At 36.3% G+C, this 18,896-nt stretch overlaps 1 protein-coding gene across 9 annotated transcripts in view; it reads left to right on the forward strand.

Annotated features, from left to right (window-relative positions):
• The window catches only part of DAB1 (DAB adaptor protein 1), a 771,291-nt gene that overhangs the window by 666,328 nt on the left and 86,067 nt on the right, over positions 1–18,896 (forward strand). For all 9 annotated transcript variants that reach the window (XM_081946493.1, XM_081946496.1, XM_081946500.1 and 6 more), the window contains one exon: positions 3,191–3,289. In XM_081946493.1, the coding sequence (XP_081802619.1) occupies positions 3,191–3,289 (99 nt within the window). The remainder of the gene's footprint in view (positions 1–3,190; positions 3,290–18,896) is intronic.

Below are 18,896 nucleotides of genomic sequence, written 5' to 3' on the forward strand. Positions count from 1 at the left end.
GGACAATGACTTAAATATGAGCCAGTAATATGGACCAGCAGGCAAAAAAGCCAATACAAACCTAGGTTGCATTAACAGAGGGATAGAATCAAGATCACATGAAGGATTAGTACTGCTTTATAAAGCCTTAGTAAGACCACCCTTAGAATACTGCATCCAGTTCACTGGACAGCTACTTGTCTAGAATGGTATAGAGTTTCCTGTTTGAGCAGGGAGGTTGGACTAGAAGACCTCTAAGGTCCCTTTCAACTCTGTAATTCTCTAGTTCTGTAGGCCTGACACCAGCATTTGGTGTCACATTTTAGCTAACTGGATTAATTTGAGAAGCTCACAGACTTGAATGAGAAGTCAACAGTTCCTCTCATTGTTGGTTCTGAAGCAATCCGCATTTATGGCATGCTGCCGATCATTCAGGAAGTAGTAAACAGGCATCAATATTAGTAGCTATTGAAGCCTGATTCTCCAATACTTTTTTTTCAAAAGCATTCAAATTGGCTGCTATTACCACAGCAGCTGGCTGTGAATTCCCTAGTTTAAATGTGTTGCCTGATAAAGTATTTCCTTGTGTGAAATGACCTTGACTTGAAACCCTGTAAAAGCAGGACAACTTTCTATCCCTGTCTTATTTTTATATGCCTCCATAAAAATATTATAAATCATATGAATGTAATATATTTAATGGGTCATACTGTTCTAAATATTTTTTTAAAAAAAGGATGGGGAGAATATGCTAAAGGGAACATGCATGTCGTAGTTTCCTTGGGCTTTAAGGTAACATGAATGACTGGCTATCCCAGAGATACACTACAGAGCTAACTCAGTGAGTAAAAAATAACATACTAGGCAATTAAAGAGTTTACTTCAAGTGTGGGGCTGAGATTAGTAATTGGAAAGCACATACATCATAGTCCGACAATGTTGCTTACCTCAGTAGATAACATGAAATGTTGATGGATTCAAACAAAGTACACCAAATGTGGATCCTCTAACTTTCATATTCATATTTACAAAGAATTACTGCAAGAAAAAAATATTCCAAGAATCTGTTTCCATGGTGCTAATATAATAAGAAATACCCATGCAAAGACTTGAAGTATTTAATCTAATTTGAGAAACATAAATAATGAGAACCTAATTGGAAGAAAAATATGCTAACAGTTAAGTATATATCCCTGGATTTTAAAGTAGAAACCTATAGTTGTCTATCCCTTTTCAGCCTGGTCTTTATTCCTGCCTATTCTACTCCTTCTGTCAGATTTCATAGCTACTTACCTTTCTACTTCAATTTTGCTATCCACCTAGATTTGTCTAATTTCCATATTTACTTTCCATTTATCATTCTTTCTTACAGCTATTCTCCTACAAGCTTGTTCAGTTTGAGCCAATTTGCCAAGCATCATAAGCTACAAATATTTGGTTAAGAATTATTGCCCAGTCCATCAACAAATTGTCAGGATCACCGCCTGCATGGTAAACTAGACAATCATTATCCCATTGCATCATCATTTCAAGATATATTCCCTTACTTAAAACACAGAAGCAGAGCGACCAAAGGGGTGGGGGTGGGGAATGGCAGTGGGAGTTAGAGCAACCTCTGACTTCCTCCCATCTTCCCCACTGAGTGGGAATTCTTTCCTCCCTCCCTAGTGGAAAGCTGGCAATGGGAATTAGAAATCTTCCTCTCTCCCTCCCGTTGTTGCTTCCTTCAATCAAGATCTTCTCTGTCAAAATCTTCTGACCACAGCAACAGGCAGTAGTATTGAAACAGCCACAATGTCCACAAACTTCATTCTCACAAAAATTGTGGGTCCAAGATTTTGGACACATTCTTTAAGTTATCCCTTTTGAGGTACCTTGGTTCAAATATTGTTGCCTTATGATGCACTATTCTACCCAATTAAAGTAATGACAACAGAAGTTTTAGTAATATATTCCTTCCTCTCAACAAATACACACAACCTAAAGTCTAGGTTGACTAGGTTTGGATAATATTTTTATCAGTGTGTTTAACATTCCACTTAGGAAATGGGATGTATTTACCAGAAGAGAAAATAGATGGCATGAATAGTGCCAAAGCCAAGAAAGACACAATGAGATTCTTCTAAAAAGTTTCTGCTGCTGTTAAATATAGACATGTTCCACAGAGCTTTTTAGGTATGTTATAGAGATTAAGGAGCTGTATTAGGAAAGGTTTATCATATATTCTCATCATCTCTTAGGCATGAAAGCTGGGTGACACTGGACCAGTCACTCTTTCTCTGCTTAGTTTATGTTACATGGTTATTTTTGTGGGGAAAAGAAATGGCAGCATTTATGTAGGCATCTTGAGATGCATAAAATAAGATATTATGGTTATTGTTGTTATTTCCCTCCAAAATAGACAATCAAAAAGAATAGATGGATGGATGGATGGATGGATGGATGGGGAGTGTGTGTGTGGATTGGACAGGCAACTACTGTAAGAGAAGGAAAAAGATATGGACAGAAAGAAGTGGATGAAGATTAGGGGAGGACAGAAGATTAGCAAAAGAAAGGGTGAAGTTGAGAAGCTTATTAAGCATTTCAAAATGTGTTAAGCAACTCGATCAAGTGATGGCTAATCTTCAGAAACATCTGTTTTCAGCAAATATGTCCCCAGTCTTCCTTTCTTTTAACAGGATTTTTTTGTTATCAGAAATGTCAAACAACTATTCTCTGCATTTCACAGATTTGTATAAGTGTGTAAAGGATTTCTTCTATGAGTAGATAGGATAATCTGCTCAGCAGCAGTGTTATCCCCATAATTTAGTGAATAGTGTCATAATCTTTATTGCCAAAAAGGGAAGTGATAGAAATTAATTACGACTTCCTAACTTAGACCATTAATTACATAATTTTGATATGTCAAAATAATCAGAAAATCCTGAATTTATATGGCATGCATTCACTCAGCCTTTTTGCAGCTTCATTCCATTTACATAGACTGGAAGATTTTGAAAATAAACATACATTGAAACCAGTGTTCATCCCAGTCTAAAATATAAATAAATATTATGCACATTACATAGTAGTACAGTTTTATTCAAACAAATTAACTAAATTTCCCCAAATTTCTAAGGCAATGGGAAGTTCACGTTTTTTAATATGAGAACAGTCAGAAAAAACAAAATGAAATTATTTTGAATGTGAAGTACTTATTTTCTCCCAACAGGGAATTGTTGCTGCATCTCGTTCAAAAGGTGAACATAAACAGAAAATATTTCTAACCATCTCCTTTGGAGGAATCAAAATCTTCGATGAGAAGACAGGAGTAAGTGAAATAATGTTAAAACATTTTTTTCTTGGTAGCTTTTGCCCTAAAAGATATTCAAGAAAGGCAGTAATACTCCAATTAAATTACACCATGAAATATTCCATGTTTTACCTATGGATCAAAGTAATGATTTGAATGTATAAAAATGGAATTTATTGAATGTATTAAGATGGTGATTAACACAGAGACACAAATTTAGCAATTCTACAGGTAATATCAGGATAGAAAGTCTGCTAACAGGTAATTCCAATATATTCAAAATTCCTAGAGGTCCATGAAAAATAAAATAAAGCAGCAGAACCTACCAGTCCTTCCAAAATGTGTAGTAAAGTAATACATACATACATACATACATACATACATACATACATACATACATACATACATACATACATACATACATATATGGAGATTCTCAGTCATCCAGGTCATGGTTGTCCCAAAAGTGCTTTTTCAAAAGGCGACTGGACTTTCTTTGTTAATGCTTGACGACGATTTGCTTCTCATCCAAGAAGCTGAAGAAGCTTCTTGAATGAGACTAATCTTATTGCATTCTTTGATAATGTGACAAAATTAGTGGACCAGAGGAATGCCGTTGATATAGTTTACTTGGACTTCAGTAAGGCTTTTGATAAGGTAGACCATAACCTACTACTAGATAAAGTAGAAGAATGTGGGTTAGACAGCATCACCACCAGATGGATTGGTAACTGGCTGACCAACCGCACTCAACGTGTAGTTCTCAATGGAACTGCATCTACATGGAGGGAAGTCCGCAGTGGAGTACCCAAGGCTCTGTTTTAGGCCCAGTACTCTTCAACATCTTCATCAATGATTTGGATGAGGTAATAAATGGGAAACTCATCAAATTTGCAGATGACACCAAGCTGGCAGGAATAGCCAACACTCCAGAAGACAGGCTTAAGATACAGAAGGATCTTGACAACCTTGAACATTGGGCACTATCTAATAAAATCAAATATAATAGTGAAAAGAGTAAGGTTCTACAGTTAGGCAACAAAATGAAATGCACAGGTACAGTCTAGGTGGTTACTACTCAATAGTAGTAACTGTGAGAGGGATCTTGGAATCCTAGTGGACAACCATTTAAATATGAGCCAGCAGTGTGCAGCAGCTGCCAAAAAAGCCAACACAGTCCTAGGCTGCATCAACAGAGGGATAGAATCAAGATCACGTGAAGTGTTAATACCACTTTATAATGCCTTGGTAAGGCCACACTTGGAATACTGCATTCAGTTCTGGTCGCCACGATGTAAAAAAGATGTGGAGACTCTAGAAAGAGTGCAGAGAAGAGCAACAAAGATGATTAGGGGACTGGAGACTAAAACATATGAAGAACGGTTGCAGGAACTGGGTATGTTTAGCTTAAGAGAAAGAAGGACTAGGGGAGACATGATAGCATTATTCCAATATCTCAGAGGTTGCCACAAAGAAGAGGGAGTCAAACTATTCTCCAAAGCACCTGAGGGTAGAACAAGAAACAATGGGTGGAAACTAATCAAGGAGAGAAGCAACTTAGAACTGAGGAGAAATTTCCTGACAGTGAGAACAATTAATCAGTGGAACAGCTTGCCTCCAGAAGTTGTGAATGCCCCAACACTGGAAGTCTTTAAGAAGATGTTGGATAGCTATTTGTCTGAAACGGTATAGGGTTTCCTGCCTAGGCAGGGGGTTGGACTAGAAGACCTCCAAGGTCCCTTCCAACTCTACTATTGTATTGTATTGTATTATTGTATTGTATTAAAAGAGAAGCAAATTGTCTTCAAAAACAAGGAATACCAGTTGCCTTTTGAAAAAGCACCTTTTTGTTAGTAAAGTAATACATTTTCATAGGATCCGTGTCAAGGGCACAAGCATTATAAAATACATAATTTTTTATTATTTTCTTTAATAAATGAATAATTTACTGATTTGTTTAGTTGGATTCTCTTTTTTCTAATTTTGCAATATACATACATACATACATACATACATACATGTGTGTGTGTGTGTTGTATTTGTGCTGATAAATAAATAAAGGGAGACTAGTATAGATCTATTTCAGCCTATTTAGGTCTCATCAGCTAGCCATACACACACACACACACACACACACACACATACACACACACACATAAATATTGAAAATTCAAAAAGGTTTCCAGACTTTTAAACACCACTATGTATTATCTAATAAATGTGTACCATCCTTGACACCAAACAAAGAATAATATTATCAAAGAAACTTAAGTAATAGAACACCTACATCATATTTTTAGCCAACCTGAATGAAGTGATCTCCTAGAATTACTGAGACAAGACTTATGGGGCAAAAAAGAAATAATTTCAGAAACAGACTGAAAATAATCTAGAGAAATTACCACCATATCAAGGCAAAGAGATTTGTTTCAAACATATTTGAGAACTGAGAAACTTTGTTCATATCGTTTCCCAGTACAACCAATTTCCAGTGAGTTTTTAGATTTGTACACCATAAAGAAACCAAATGGCCTGGTCTTTGCAGGGAAACAAATCATAGTCAATCTCATTTGGACACAAATGATGAATACTTGAAATTTGCATTCCAATATTTTCACTCCATGGAAATACTCCAGTCCATCCTGAAAGAATATCCAAATTATATATAGATGAATACTTGTTCTACTCTAGTTAATATGGCAAGTAATCCTCTTGATATTTATTTTATTTTGATCAATATTTTTCAAAAAGAAACTAGACACTTTAGTGCTTTTGTCACAATCAGGATTGTGTGATATGCAGTAGCATTGGAACTGCTCTATCCACCAGAAGATGGAGATGAAAGTTTTTGTCAGTGTTTGCACAATTGTGTGGCTATATGCATTGAAGAAGGTCTACAATGCAATCATTTGTCACTCCTCTCAGGGTAACCTAATGTAAGATGTTTATGAAATAAACAGGAATGAGGGATAGCACACAACCAAACAACCATTTGCCAGAGCAAATAGATCAATTATGTGAATGTTATTATAGCATGCAGTTGATTTTCTGAGACATAAGTAGTTTTGAGATATAGAAAGATTTAATTCTTTCTTCCAGTGACATTGTGTGTAGAAAAAAATAAATCTTTAAAAATCTGCATTTTAAGAAAGTTTTTTGTAGCACAAATAGAGATTTTCCTTGAGATGCAAGTAAATGGAAAAAGGCTGGGGTTTGTTGGACTTGCAATAGAGAGTGGGAAAATACTTTCATTTTCCAAAACTTACAATGTCTGACTATAGTCCTCTAGTTTTGCAACAAAAAGCATGGGAAATAATCGTTATATTCCTATCATGGCTGTCGTATCCTTTGTCTTTCGCAGCACTGGGAACTAGATATTGTGACCCTGAAAAACTAATTCCTTCTTTTAGATGTATAGAGATCAGCTTTACTTAGTCATAAATTACAAAAATATGTTCCAGATACATTCAAATGGCTTTCACTTTTTGATTATCATTTTGCTTTGAGATTAATTACTAAACCAGCAACCCTCAACCTTTTGGGCACCAGGGTCTGGTTCCGTGGAGAAAGTTTTTTCTGCGGGACCAGAGGAGGCATAGTTGTGTGTGCTGCCTGCATCCCACGGATGGAGTTTCGCTTGTTTGCTCGCCCAGTTGCTGATATGCCACCGACCGGTGCAGGTCAACAGACCTGTTGTTGGGGATCTCTGTATTACTACCAATAATATGTTACTGTGATGCTCTTTTTAAGCATCTCTTTATAAAATCATCAGTCTGTCTGTCTAATTCTATTCCACGTCTATGCAACTATTGCTTTTCCCAGCAAAGCCCTTATTTTTTTTTTCAGGGCATCATCGTGCCAACTGCAGCCTCTTCTAAACAAGAAAAACTTCTGATTAACTTATCCATGCTTTTTTCAATGGCCATGAGGAAAGTGCAGAAATCAATATACAGACATTACTACTCCATGCTATTTTTTGGGCTCTGTGCTTTTTGTCTTGATTTTTCTTGTAAACGTCAAAACAAGCCAGACAGTTGCTACAAGAGACGCTTCAAAGTTGTCCCTATGCTTATTTTAAAAGGAAAATGAAGCGATGCTATGGCACTTCAATGACAGTTCTTTGTAAATTACTATTTGGTGGAATTGCTCAAATTTAGCCGCTATAAAGAGAGAGCAAGCATGGAGAAATGTAGGCCAGAAGCTGGATCTAATATTAGATTGTGAGAAATGTTAACGCTTTAGAGGTGCCACCTAATGTTGTTTTAGAAAAGAGATCCTATCAGGTTCAGGTTAACTGACAGAGTAAACAGGCAAACTATTAAGACATTTTTTTTTGAGTTTTTTGCAAAGATAAAAGCCACCCAGAGTTTATGCAAAATAATCCGTTACTTGATTTAAGCTATATATGTTATAGCAAAAGAATTATTTCTTAAGATCTCTGTTTTGATGAATGCAGCTGTAATTAGAATTAGTTTCTGTGTTAAATGCAAATTCTTATCTTAATGAAAGAAAATCAGTAAAATATAAGTATTAGCATAAGAGTTTTGCATTTATGTTTACTGTGTTGGAATTATGTACTATGCTTAAGTACTTGCTTGGTTTCTTCAAGGAAGCTCATAGCATAGAGACTAAGAAGTATCTTCTAGTCGAGTCATAATATTGCCACCACTAAAACATTTTTTTATTCTATATTAACAGGGTCCTAAGGCAAAAACCACAAATAGAGCCAGAACATATGTGAAAACAGCTTTTTCTTAACTATAATTATCTTCACAATGGCTTATTCCCTCTCTTGAATTTTAATAAGGAACTCAATTAAATGTTTATATAAATTAACTATGTAACATGATGCCAAAAATAAACCAGTCTGATGGGTGTTAAAATTAGCTTTCCTAATTAACATTGTATTACTAGATAACCAGGATCATTAAAATTACAAGTAAATAATTCAGTGTCAATTACAAAGAATTACAGGAATAAAATCACTGTACTTCCAAAATATGATTATATTATTTGGCCATATAAGTTTGAAACATTCTTCAAGGAAATAAATTTTAATTCTTGTAGCATGGTAGATAAATGATATTGAACTAAATTGTCAGTGTCAGATGATCTTATCAACCAAATTCATATTCTCAGTATAAATGGCAGAGCGCTGCAAGGATCTTGGCTGGGTCTAAAGGTTTTTTTGGTAGGATAGTCCCAAATTATATCACTTACTGTGGCTTTTGAAATTGTTTCCTTGCAGATCTCTTGTTTCCTCTGTGTACCTCCATGGCATGGTGATTTTATTATGCATTCTGTAAGAAGGTTAGAAGGAATTAGCAGCCTAGAAAGAATCATTCATAGATTAGATGATCTAAGAATTAGAATTTGTTATTGGCCAAGTGTGATTAGACACAGAAGGAATTTGTCTCAGTTGCATAAGATCTCAGTGTACAATAAACCATAAAGATGTTGATTTAATCCAATACCTGTCATAATCAAAGATCATCTTTTGTCATTCCAGGAAGGGAATATTAGAAAGATTATTTTTATTAAAAGTGGAGCCACCTCAATGATTCTACCTTTACAATACAATAGTAGTTTTCTTGTATTGATTCTGACTTTCCAGTCTGGTAGAGAGAAATAAAAAATAAGTAATCTGTTAGATCTACTTGCTTTTAAAAAATGGGTGGCAATATTTAACTTCCTTGCTGCTAAGACACTTATTCTGAGGGAATCTTGCTTTGTTGTTGTGCCTGAATTGATTCTATTGCTTCTATGATTAGGCAAAAAATGTTAAAACATTTCCAAGATGCAAGTTATCTTACAATGCTTTAGAATTTCTTACCAATTTGTCCTTGCAACAAGCTTCACCTTACTGTCAATAAATGCTGGGCAGAGAAATTAATCATGATGTCAACCATAGACTGATTAAGAGGCACAGAAATGAGCATTGTACAGTTAACCTCTTTCAGGTTAACTACATAATGCTCACTCTGAAAACAAACCAAAAAAGCATTCAAATATTTGAGATAAATATGTACTTCAGCTAATAAACATCCTTCATACAAAACCCAACTATATTTTTATTGAGCTAAATAATGTTCACAAATGAGCAATTTTTACATTAAAATAAAAAAGAAAATATTCGATGCAGTCTTATTTATACATACAGAATATGATGGCCTATTTACAGTAAGAATGCTTTTCTTTAAATATGCATAAGCAACAGATTTATGAAACTTATCTCTTTATTTCTACAAGGCTTTTATTTTTGCTTCCTGAAAACTTTCCAAACACACAAACATAGTTGTTCTCTATTTGCAGTGATACTTAATATATACAGTGTCGATATCTTAACAAACAATGCATATACAATTCTATATAGATATTACAAATATATTTTAACACATTTCACTTCTTTCCTAAGAAGGAGCAGGAGAAGAGGGAAATAACTCTTTTCTGAATAAAGGCTGCGAACATCTTCATTAAGGTGTCCTCATTGATATTTGTTCATTCTCTGAAAACTGGAGCTTAGCTTAGTCAGCCTCCTGCACCATGGGGCGGGGACATTTTCGCCTTTCCCAGGCTCCAGAGGCTTTTTTCAAGCCACTGCAAGGGCGAAAACTGCCTCCCCCAGGCTCCGGAAGCCCCCAGGAGGCTGGAAAATGGCCCATTTCCGGCCTTCTGGGAGGCCCTCCGCACAGGTCCTGCACTTACATCACATCCAAAATGGGCCACATGGGGACTCCTGGGAGGAAAGAGGAGGCTTGGGGTGGGAGGGGCCAGGCAGGGGTGAGATTTGGAGGTTCTTCGAACCAGCTATAACCTTAGCTATGGATTCTCCTGAACCTGGGTGAGCCCATGGCAGCCCACCCCTCCCCTCCTCACTAAATGATTAAGCTACTAGAACAAGCTCTACATGGGTCAAATGCTGGCTGCTAATGGAGACAAAGGTTTAACACCAGGACACATTGCCAACAGCCAATTTGAAGTAAGGTTTTAAATATATAAAGCCTTACTTAGCTTGGCTTTCATGTTTCTTCAGAACTATGTTTCCCGAAATAGATGGATAGTAACTTGTGCATTGTTTCAAAAAGAGAATGTTGGGTGTCCCCAATTTGTGTAAGATGAAAAGTTAGTGGCCTAGTAGTGCTACTTCTTAGTGGTGAAAGCCATACTATAAAGTACCTCTCCTCCCCGAGGGACCAATTTGTTGTCTTTCAAATGATGTAAAGACCAACTTTTGTTCTTTCGGGTTTTGATGCTAACTGTGACAATAGGCTGATTCATGGATGCTTTATTACTTTTTCTTTGGCCTTAGGTTGAGATTTTAATGTATTGGTTTAATAGATAGTGTAAACAGCTCAGAGACTCTGGAGTGGGTGGTATACAGATGTTTATAGTTAGGTAATAGGCAAGAAGGAAAGTAGATAGATAATATAATTAGATATGTTTAACAGATGCAACTAATTGATTTTTTTTGCAGAAATGAAATTCATTAATAACGCGTGAAATATAATCTATCCCTATTCAACCTTACTTTGAATAAATTCATTGTTAAATAATTTGCAAAGTTATTACTTGTTTTTCTAAAATGTTCATAGCTGATTTGTCTTTGTTGCCTATGTTGCTCATTTATTCATGTGTTTACCTAATTTAAAAGATGCAAGTGTTGATTTTATGTGTACTGTATCTTGCTGACTAATATTACATTTTAATTTATCATTATTAAAAACATCAATTTTAGCCACTAACTAGAAAATTGTCTAAAAATTGTTATTGGCAGATCTGATTTCAAATAGATAGTTTAAGAGGAACTGCTATATATAGAAATATAGAAATAGAAATTTAATTTGTTAGCCGCACCCTCTCCACAAGGGACTCGGGGCGGCGTACAATAAAATATACATACATACATATAAACATAAAACACACACATATACATACATATACATACATGCATGGAGGAGGTAATAATTAAAAATACATTACATTAATAATAATAAAAATTAAATTAGTCATTAAAATACCCCGAAATAATAATACAATTTAAAAAAGGACTGTCAGGAGGAAAAGGATAAACTACAGTTGAGCCAGGCCAGACAGTTGAAAGAGGTGGGTCTTGAACTTTACACGGAAGGAGTGGAGATCGGAAGTAATCCTGATATCAAGGGGGAGGTCATTCCACAGGGCTGGGCCCATCACAGAGAAGGCCCTGCTCCTGGGTGTCGCCCCCCAACACTGTTTAGCGGACGGCACCTGGAGAAGTCTCTCTCTGTGTGAGCGGATTGGTCGTAGGGATGTATGGGGCAGGATGCGATCCCGCAAGTAACTAGGTCCTGTGCCATGGAGCGCTTTAAAGATCATAATCAGAACCTTGAAATGCATCCGATAGACCACAGGAAGCCAGTGCAGCTCGCGCAGGAGAGGTGTTACATGGGAGTACCTAGTCCTCCCCATAATCACCCGCGTGGCCGCATTCTGGACCAACTGTAGTCTCCGTGTGCATCTCAAGGGAAGCCCCATGTAGAACATACTTCACTTACAATCAGAAATGTAATTTATTCTTTTCTTACTGCTTTTATGTTGGACAAGCCAGCATTAATAAAATATGCATTTTGATTATGAGAAAAAGATTAATTGTGTTTGCACACCCATTAGATAGAAGGTATAATTCAAGACAACTTCTAACAAAATAAAGACAATTGTCAGAGAGATTTCTTCAGTGGTTTCTGCCCATCTGATGAATGGGGGCGTTAAACAATATCATCTAGTGGGACTTTGGAAGTGTTCTGTGTTCTACTGCTTGCCCCTAGAACAGCATGTCCTTGGAGAATCATACTGCTCTCATTCTACATTTTAGAAGTGCTTAAAATAAATGCAGTTTGTAACCTGTGTTACCCCATGCATTTATCAATGTATTTATTCTTCCCCATAAATTATTTCAAGGTTTTTTAATGTATATACAATAATTGTTATTATTGCGGATGGTCACACAGGCAGCCAGGTGTTTAGATTAGATTTGACATTTTTTAGCCACCTGGTAAGTACTCCCCAAGGATCTGGATAGATAGATATTGTTTTTTTTATGGTGTTAAAGGTATTGTTGCAGAATGTAAGCTGTTTCAAAGCTGCCTTTTGCAATTGACCAGTGGTGATTTTGTCAATGCCGATGGTGTTCAAGTGGTGCTTTAGGGGTTTCATCCAAGACACTTATTACTATTAGCACTTATAAAATACAGAACACTTTAGCTTCTTCATTTTCTATTTCTTTCTCTATTTTATGATGTCACCAGTTCTTTGCTGGAAGAAAAATGATGTTTCTTACAGATATTCCAATACACATTTATTGCTTTGACAGGCCATTGTTTATAGTCAATTTATCTTTCAGCAACTAACTGGATGGTCCACTGTTTCTTCAGCTTCTTTGCATGGGCAGCATTTGCTTTTTGTTGCTATCTTCTCAATTTTGGTTGTATATGCATTTGATCCTGTGCAGCCATAATTAGCCCATCCATTTCTTTCTTCAATTTTCCCCTCTCTTAGCCATTGTCAAGTCTTGTTGTTAGCTTCTTTGTCTGGTATTTTTCCTACCTACTGGCCAGGGGTGGGTTTCAATTTTTTTTACTACCAGTTCTATGGATGTGGCTTGTTGATCATGTGGTGGTGGGCGTGGCTTGTTGGTCATGTGACTGAGAGGTGTGGCTCCTTGGTCATGTGACTGGGTAGGCATAGCTCGTTGGTCATGTGACTGGGTGGGCATGGCCAACTTGATGTCACTCACCAGGAGATGTCATGGATTAGTTAAAATGTGGTGAAGCTTACTTAAGAACGCTCTTGCTTAGCAACCAAAATTTTGGGCTCAATTGTAGCCATAAGTCAAGGGCTATCTCTGCCTTCCTCTGCATGACAGCCTTGTCCTAGTAAACTCCTTCTCCTTTCTGGCAATTTTCTTCACTGTTAGAGGCACCAAAATAATCCAGACAATGTAAGGTTTCCTGCTGCATCAGGGGGTTGGACTAGATGACTTCTAGCCTTAAATTGGTGTGCTGTTTTTCTTTCTTTCTCCCTTCCCTCTGTGGGAAGCAACCCCCCCCCCTTATATTACTCATAAGAAAAGGCTCCCAGAAAAGCAAGGAAAAATCAAGCTGCTAACAAAGAAACCTGCCTGAGGCTCATTCCACATTCTTGCCAGATAGAGATAATGAGACAATAAGCCTATAGAAAGTTTGGCTCCATTGACACAAGCAGGGAATCATATTTTAGAAAGACAAAGGCCATATTGCACAAACCCCAAAACTTCAAAAACAGAACCATATAAGAATCCTTCCTTTTATCCAGTTTGTTGTTCAGCTGACCCAGAAACAAACTGCTGAATGTCACTTTGCAAACCTCTTTCTGAGCAGCTTTTCAATTTAAAGCAGGGGTCTTCAAAGTCTGCAGCATTAAGACTTGTGGACTTCAACTCCCAGAATTCCACAGCCAGCCATGCTCAGTTTGGAGACTGCAATTATTTTCCTCTTTTTGCTGAATCTCCTGGCTGAAAAGTGAGTTTCTTTCTAACATTTCCCTCTTTCTTTCTTTTTCTTTCTCTTTCTTTCTCTCTTCCCCACTCCCTCCCCCCCCCTCTCTCTTATTTTTAAAGCCTTCTTTCCATTGCCTGAACAAGCAGGGGGAAAAGGTTTTAAAAAGTAAAAGAAAAGCTTCTGATGATCGTGCGCCTCACAGCTGAGCCCCACAATTGCCAGAAGCTTTTTTTTTTTTTACTTTTTAAAGCCTTTTTTCCCTGCAAACCAGGCAAATCAGCAGGAAAAAAGGCTTTAAAAAGTTAGGGTAATGTGAATTCTGTTTACCTGTGTGTAGGCAGGAGCCAGGAGGAGGTAGTTCTGTGGATCCACATGGCAAAGGTGAGGCAGGGCGAGCGTCGGAGGGGCAGAGGGGCGGAGGGGCCAACCAGTGCAATACAAATTGCTCTGCACATGCGCAGAAGCAAAACCCAAGATGGCACCGCCTATGGCGCCGCCGGGAGAACCAGTTGGGGATGTGGCCAGGCTACCATTACTACCGGTTTGGAAAGGTACACCAGATTTCTACTAGCTATTCGGCCATACCAAACCAAACCAGTAGGAACCCACCTCTGATACTGGCCATATAATGCTTTGCCTTGCCATGTCTCTTTTCAATTCTTAATTTGTACTCACTTTTGTTGCCAGCAGTTTAAAAATTAATGGCTGTGTGTTGCGTTATTTTGAGGGGACAGCAAATTTACATTGTTATACACACTGCATACTCACTAGTTTACATTGAAGCCAAGTGCCATTTCTTCAATGTTGTCACATGAAAAGATATACTTAAATATTTACAAAATGTGAGGGGGTGTACTCACTTCTGTGATATACTGTAAGTCTAAGTGCTATTGCTATTTAACCAATTCTTCCATTTCACATTACTTTCAGAAGTCTGTATATGTCACCAATTCTAAAAAAAAAAGCCCACTTCCCATTAAACGTGACATCAGCAAGAGGCCAATAAATCAGGCCTTTTTACAACCTTTCCCCTGTTGGTTATTCACTTAACTGATAGGAATCTCTGGAATGTAGAGCCTTCAGTCCCTTCAAACTGACATACCCATAAATCCTCCGGTTCAGTTGCCTTTACAATTTCAGCCATTCTCACCCACTTTTCCCAAACCTCCCTCCTTTTTCCTTCCATCATTCATGTTACATAGGTATTTTTTACTCAACCTTTCCCCTGTCCCTCTTCTCAGCTGTGGCTGTCAAATCTTCAAGGTAGTTCTTTTAAAGCTGAGTATTGCTCTGTTAGTTACTGCCGTTTCCTCTGTTGACACATCTCAGCTTGGATCTGGAACCCAAATGTCAGAATTTCATATCTGGAAATGTTCTAAACCCAAGATTCAACCCAAATAAAGGATAGATTGTATTTATTTTATTGATTTGCTTGTATCTGGATGGGACTGTGATGACTTCCCATTTATGTCTTTCTTCCTTTCCATCTATATAACCTGCCTTCTTTATTTAACCACTGGCCTCTGTTTTTTAAAAGGATTTTCTCATTAAATGCTTTCCTTGAGTAGAATTGCATTGGCTGCCCCTTTTGTTATTTGCATTTCACAAGCTTTATTTCTTGGAATTTAGATATTGAGAAAGTAAAAGAAAAGAATCCTCAGCGAAAAATCAGGCTTTAGAATATGGTCTCTGCAAAGTTGATGGTGCTAATTCCTTTATAATTAATAATAATAATTTATTAAATTTCTAGACCGCCCCCTCTCCCCGGAGGGACTCGGGGCGGTGAGTACAGAAACAGAAATAATCTATCACATATTTATTTATTAAATTTATATAGCCATCCAACATATACAGTAGGTGATTCCTCATGGCTTACAAGTTTTAAAAATCCAGCACATAACAAAAACCCATTAAAAATCTACACTCCATAGCCCATGGAAGTAATAAGACAATCAAATAAACCATCAGCTCCATCTCCATTCATGTTCAACAAATCCAGTGTCTTTGTTAGGGCCACATATCAGATATATAACAAAATCTGAAAAAATAAAATAGTTCAGAACTTTCTCAGATTTCTACACAAAAGCTGAGTTTTTCAGTGTAGAGTTACTGATAGAGGGCTAAAAGATGTTGGGTGTCATTTTATCCACTGCACAATTCCTGTTAACAATTACTTTTCAAATTTATAAAAATAATTATTATGATGATAAAATGAAAACCAACTGCTTTTACCTACATTAGCATAGCCAGCACTATATCATTACTGTAAGGAAGCTAGTATTAGTCATATATGTTAAATGTGGGGTTAAGGGTTAAGGCTTTTGTTTCATACAGTCCTATACCATGCCTCTGACATAACATTTGAACAAGAATCAGAATTCACTTTGTGGAATTGTGTATCTTGAAGAGACCCCAATCTAACCATCAGTATGGTGCAGGAAAATAAATGAAACCACCCTCCAGAGGTGTCTATACAGCATTCACTTAAAAATCTTCAGTGATGGAGTATCCATAACTTCCATAGATAAACTATTCCAATTATTTCCCCTTAAATTTAAAGAAGTATATGAAGTTGCAACTTGTACTCTTTATTTCTGGTCCTAGCTTCTCTGCCTTATGACATCCTTTTACGTATCTAAAAACTAGTTGCATATCTCTGTTCAGTTTTAATTTTTTTTCAAGCTGAGTATCCCCAGTTCATTCAGTCTGTTTCAATAAACATGTGTTTAAGTCCGTATATTATATTTCTTATCATTCACTGAACCTGTCCTAATCTGTCAATATCCAATAGAAGAGAATATATGTAACTCAAGTTGAATCCTTAGCACTCTCTGAGCTTGGTTGTTTGCTTGCAGATGTGTCATTTCCTGACTAGAAATCTCAGCAAGCACTTAGAACTCCAGCTTTCTAGAAATTTAATGTCCGGAATCATACATAATACCCCAGGATTGATTTTCCCAGTGAAAATAGTGGAGAATAAGAATATTTTTAACCATTGTATTTCACTGCGTCACAATATAATACTGCAAAGATGGACCAAGATTGAGGTTTTAAACAATATTTGTGGTTTGGAGTTTTTTTGTCACAGAATTTAAGCAAATTCAACCCTCTCTCTCTTTCTGTTTAGTAAATATGCTGAAAATAATAATTATGAACCCTTATTCTTTTTTTAAGCATTTCTAAGAAATTATTGACATAAATATCTGGAATGGAGAGCTAATTTCTTTATTTGTTTCAAACATCAAGGTAAAGTTGATGTTTACCTTGGTAAGGTAAACATCAACTTTACCTTGGTAAGGTAAACAAAGTTGGTAAGCACATGCATATGGGAATAGTGTGGAACAGCTTGTGAAGGAAGTATAGAAACCTGGAAAAAAGTATGGTATGTTAGCAATTGAAGAGATGTTTTGCCCATGATCCTGGCTATTATGAAGCATTACATTAAAAAGATTTGTGTGGTCATATAAAAAGTGTTGTCTATTTGGACAAAGTCTATAATGATCAGAGATTAAAATGTATTGTTAATATTTTTGTTTTTACTTTATTTTATTTTATTAAATCACCAGGAGGGTGGTTCCAATATAAAATGTCTAATAATAAATTTGCTCATTGCATAGGGCACAGAAGAATTGAATCTCTAGGTTCCTGGGCAGATTTCTTATGGAATAAGCTTGTATGAACTTGCGTATGTTATAAAACTTTAGTTTTTAAAAGTCCTTTTGAAATATATTTAATAACTAATTAATTGGAATAGTGGTTTCCTAATATTATGTGCGAGAAATTGGAAGACGATGAGTTCTAGTTCAGCCAGCTGGGTAGCTTTAGGCCAGACACTACCTCTCAGCCCTAGAAAGTAGGCAGTTTCAAGGTTTTCTGAAAAAACCTTGCATGGATTAATTTGTCCATGAAGTTAACAGGAATTAAGAATGACTGAATTAATTATTAATTAAGAATTAAGAAAAGAACAGACACTTAGATTTTTCATGTACCTTATACAAATGTAATACTTGATTTGTAGAATTACCAAGGACGGAAAGAAGCGAAGTTTATTTCCAATAAAATATTGAAGTAAGCAATTTTTCATTTGTTTCGTCTTTAATGAATAGGGAAACCTCATGAAACTCACCAAAGATCATTTTTCTTGAAGAGAAATTTCAAAATCCTTTTAAAACTGGTTGAGAGTTCTTGTTTTATTTTCATTTAAACCCTCCTTAACTCCAGTGGCGGAACAGGCTCGCTAGTGCCCTAAGCAATGACAAATTTTGGTGCCACCCTCCTGTACAAATCTTCATTGGGTTTTTTTTTTCTTTCTCAACTTTGTAGTGCCCCTTGGGCCTGGTGCCGTAAGCAGGTGCTTAGTCTGCTTAATGGTTAATACACCACTGCTTAACTTGGTGTTCATTTGATATATGTGTAGTTCCAATACATCTGGAATATTCTGCTTTATTAGGATGTGATTCAACTGTAGATACTGTATAAGTATAATGTAGATACTGTATAAGTATACTTATACTGTATTGTATAAGTCTTAGATAGCAAATGAGAAACAATTTTAATTACATCTTTTTTCAATTATAAAAATTATAATAAAGCTTAAACGCAATATACACATGAAAATAAAAAAAATGCTATCTAAGCATATGTAAAAATGTCAGTCAATCAGTCATATGTCATTATATCAGCTGAGGCTGTAGGACTTTGCAAAATATTCTGATTTTGAACTATGTCCCAAAGATTTTTTTTTTTTTTTTGAAAACTCAAGTAAGTTTTTTTGTCCCAAAATTCTTTCAAATATAAAAATGTTCTTGGGTGTTTGTTGAGGCCTCTTTACAGAGGAGTCAACAAATGAAAATATATTGATAAGTACTTATTGACTTTATTTTTTCAGAAGTCTGCAAGATGGAAATTATGCCTCAGTTGTGGTTCTTTTTGAGAGTGCTTTCTTTGTAGGGAGCTTATTTACATACATACATAGTCATCACACTGTTCCCTTTTGGGTAAACAGTGTTACACAAAACACAGAAAAGGAATAAAAAATAAGCAAGTCAAAGATACTAAGGCAGACACTGTTGTTCAGGCATATCAAACTCGATTTCATTGAGGGCCACATC

This window comes from Natrix helvetica (genome assembly GCF_964273705.1).
Source record: "Natrix helvetica genome assembly, chromosome: 3".
Classification (NCBI taxonomy): Eukaryota; Metazoa; Chordata; class Lepidosauria; order Squamata; family Natricidae; genus Natrix; species Natrix helvetica.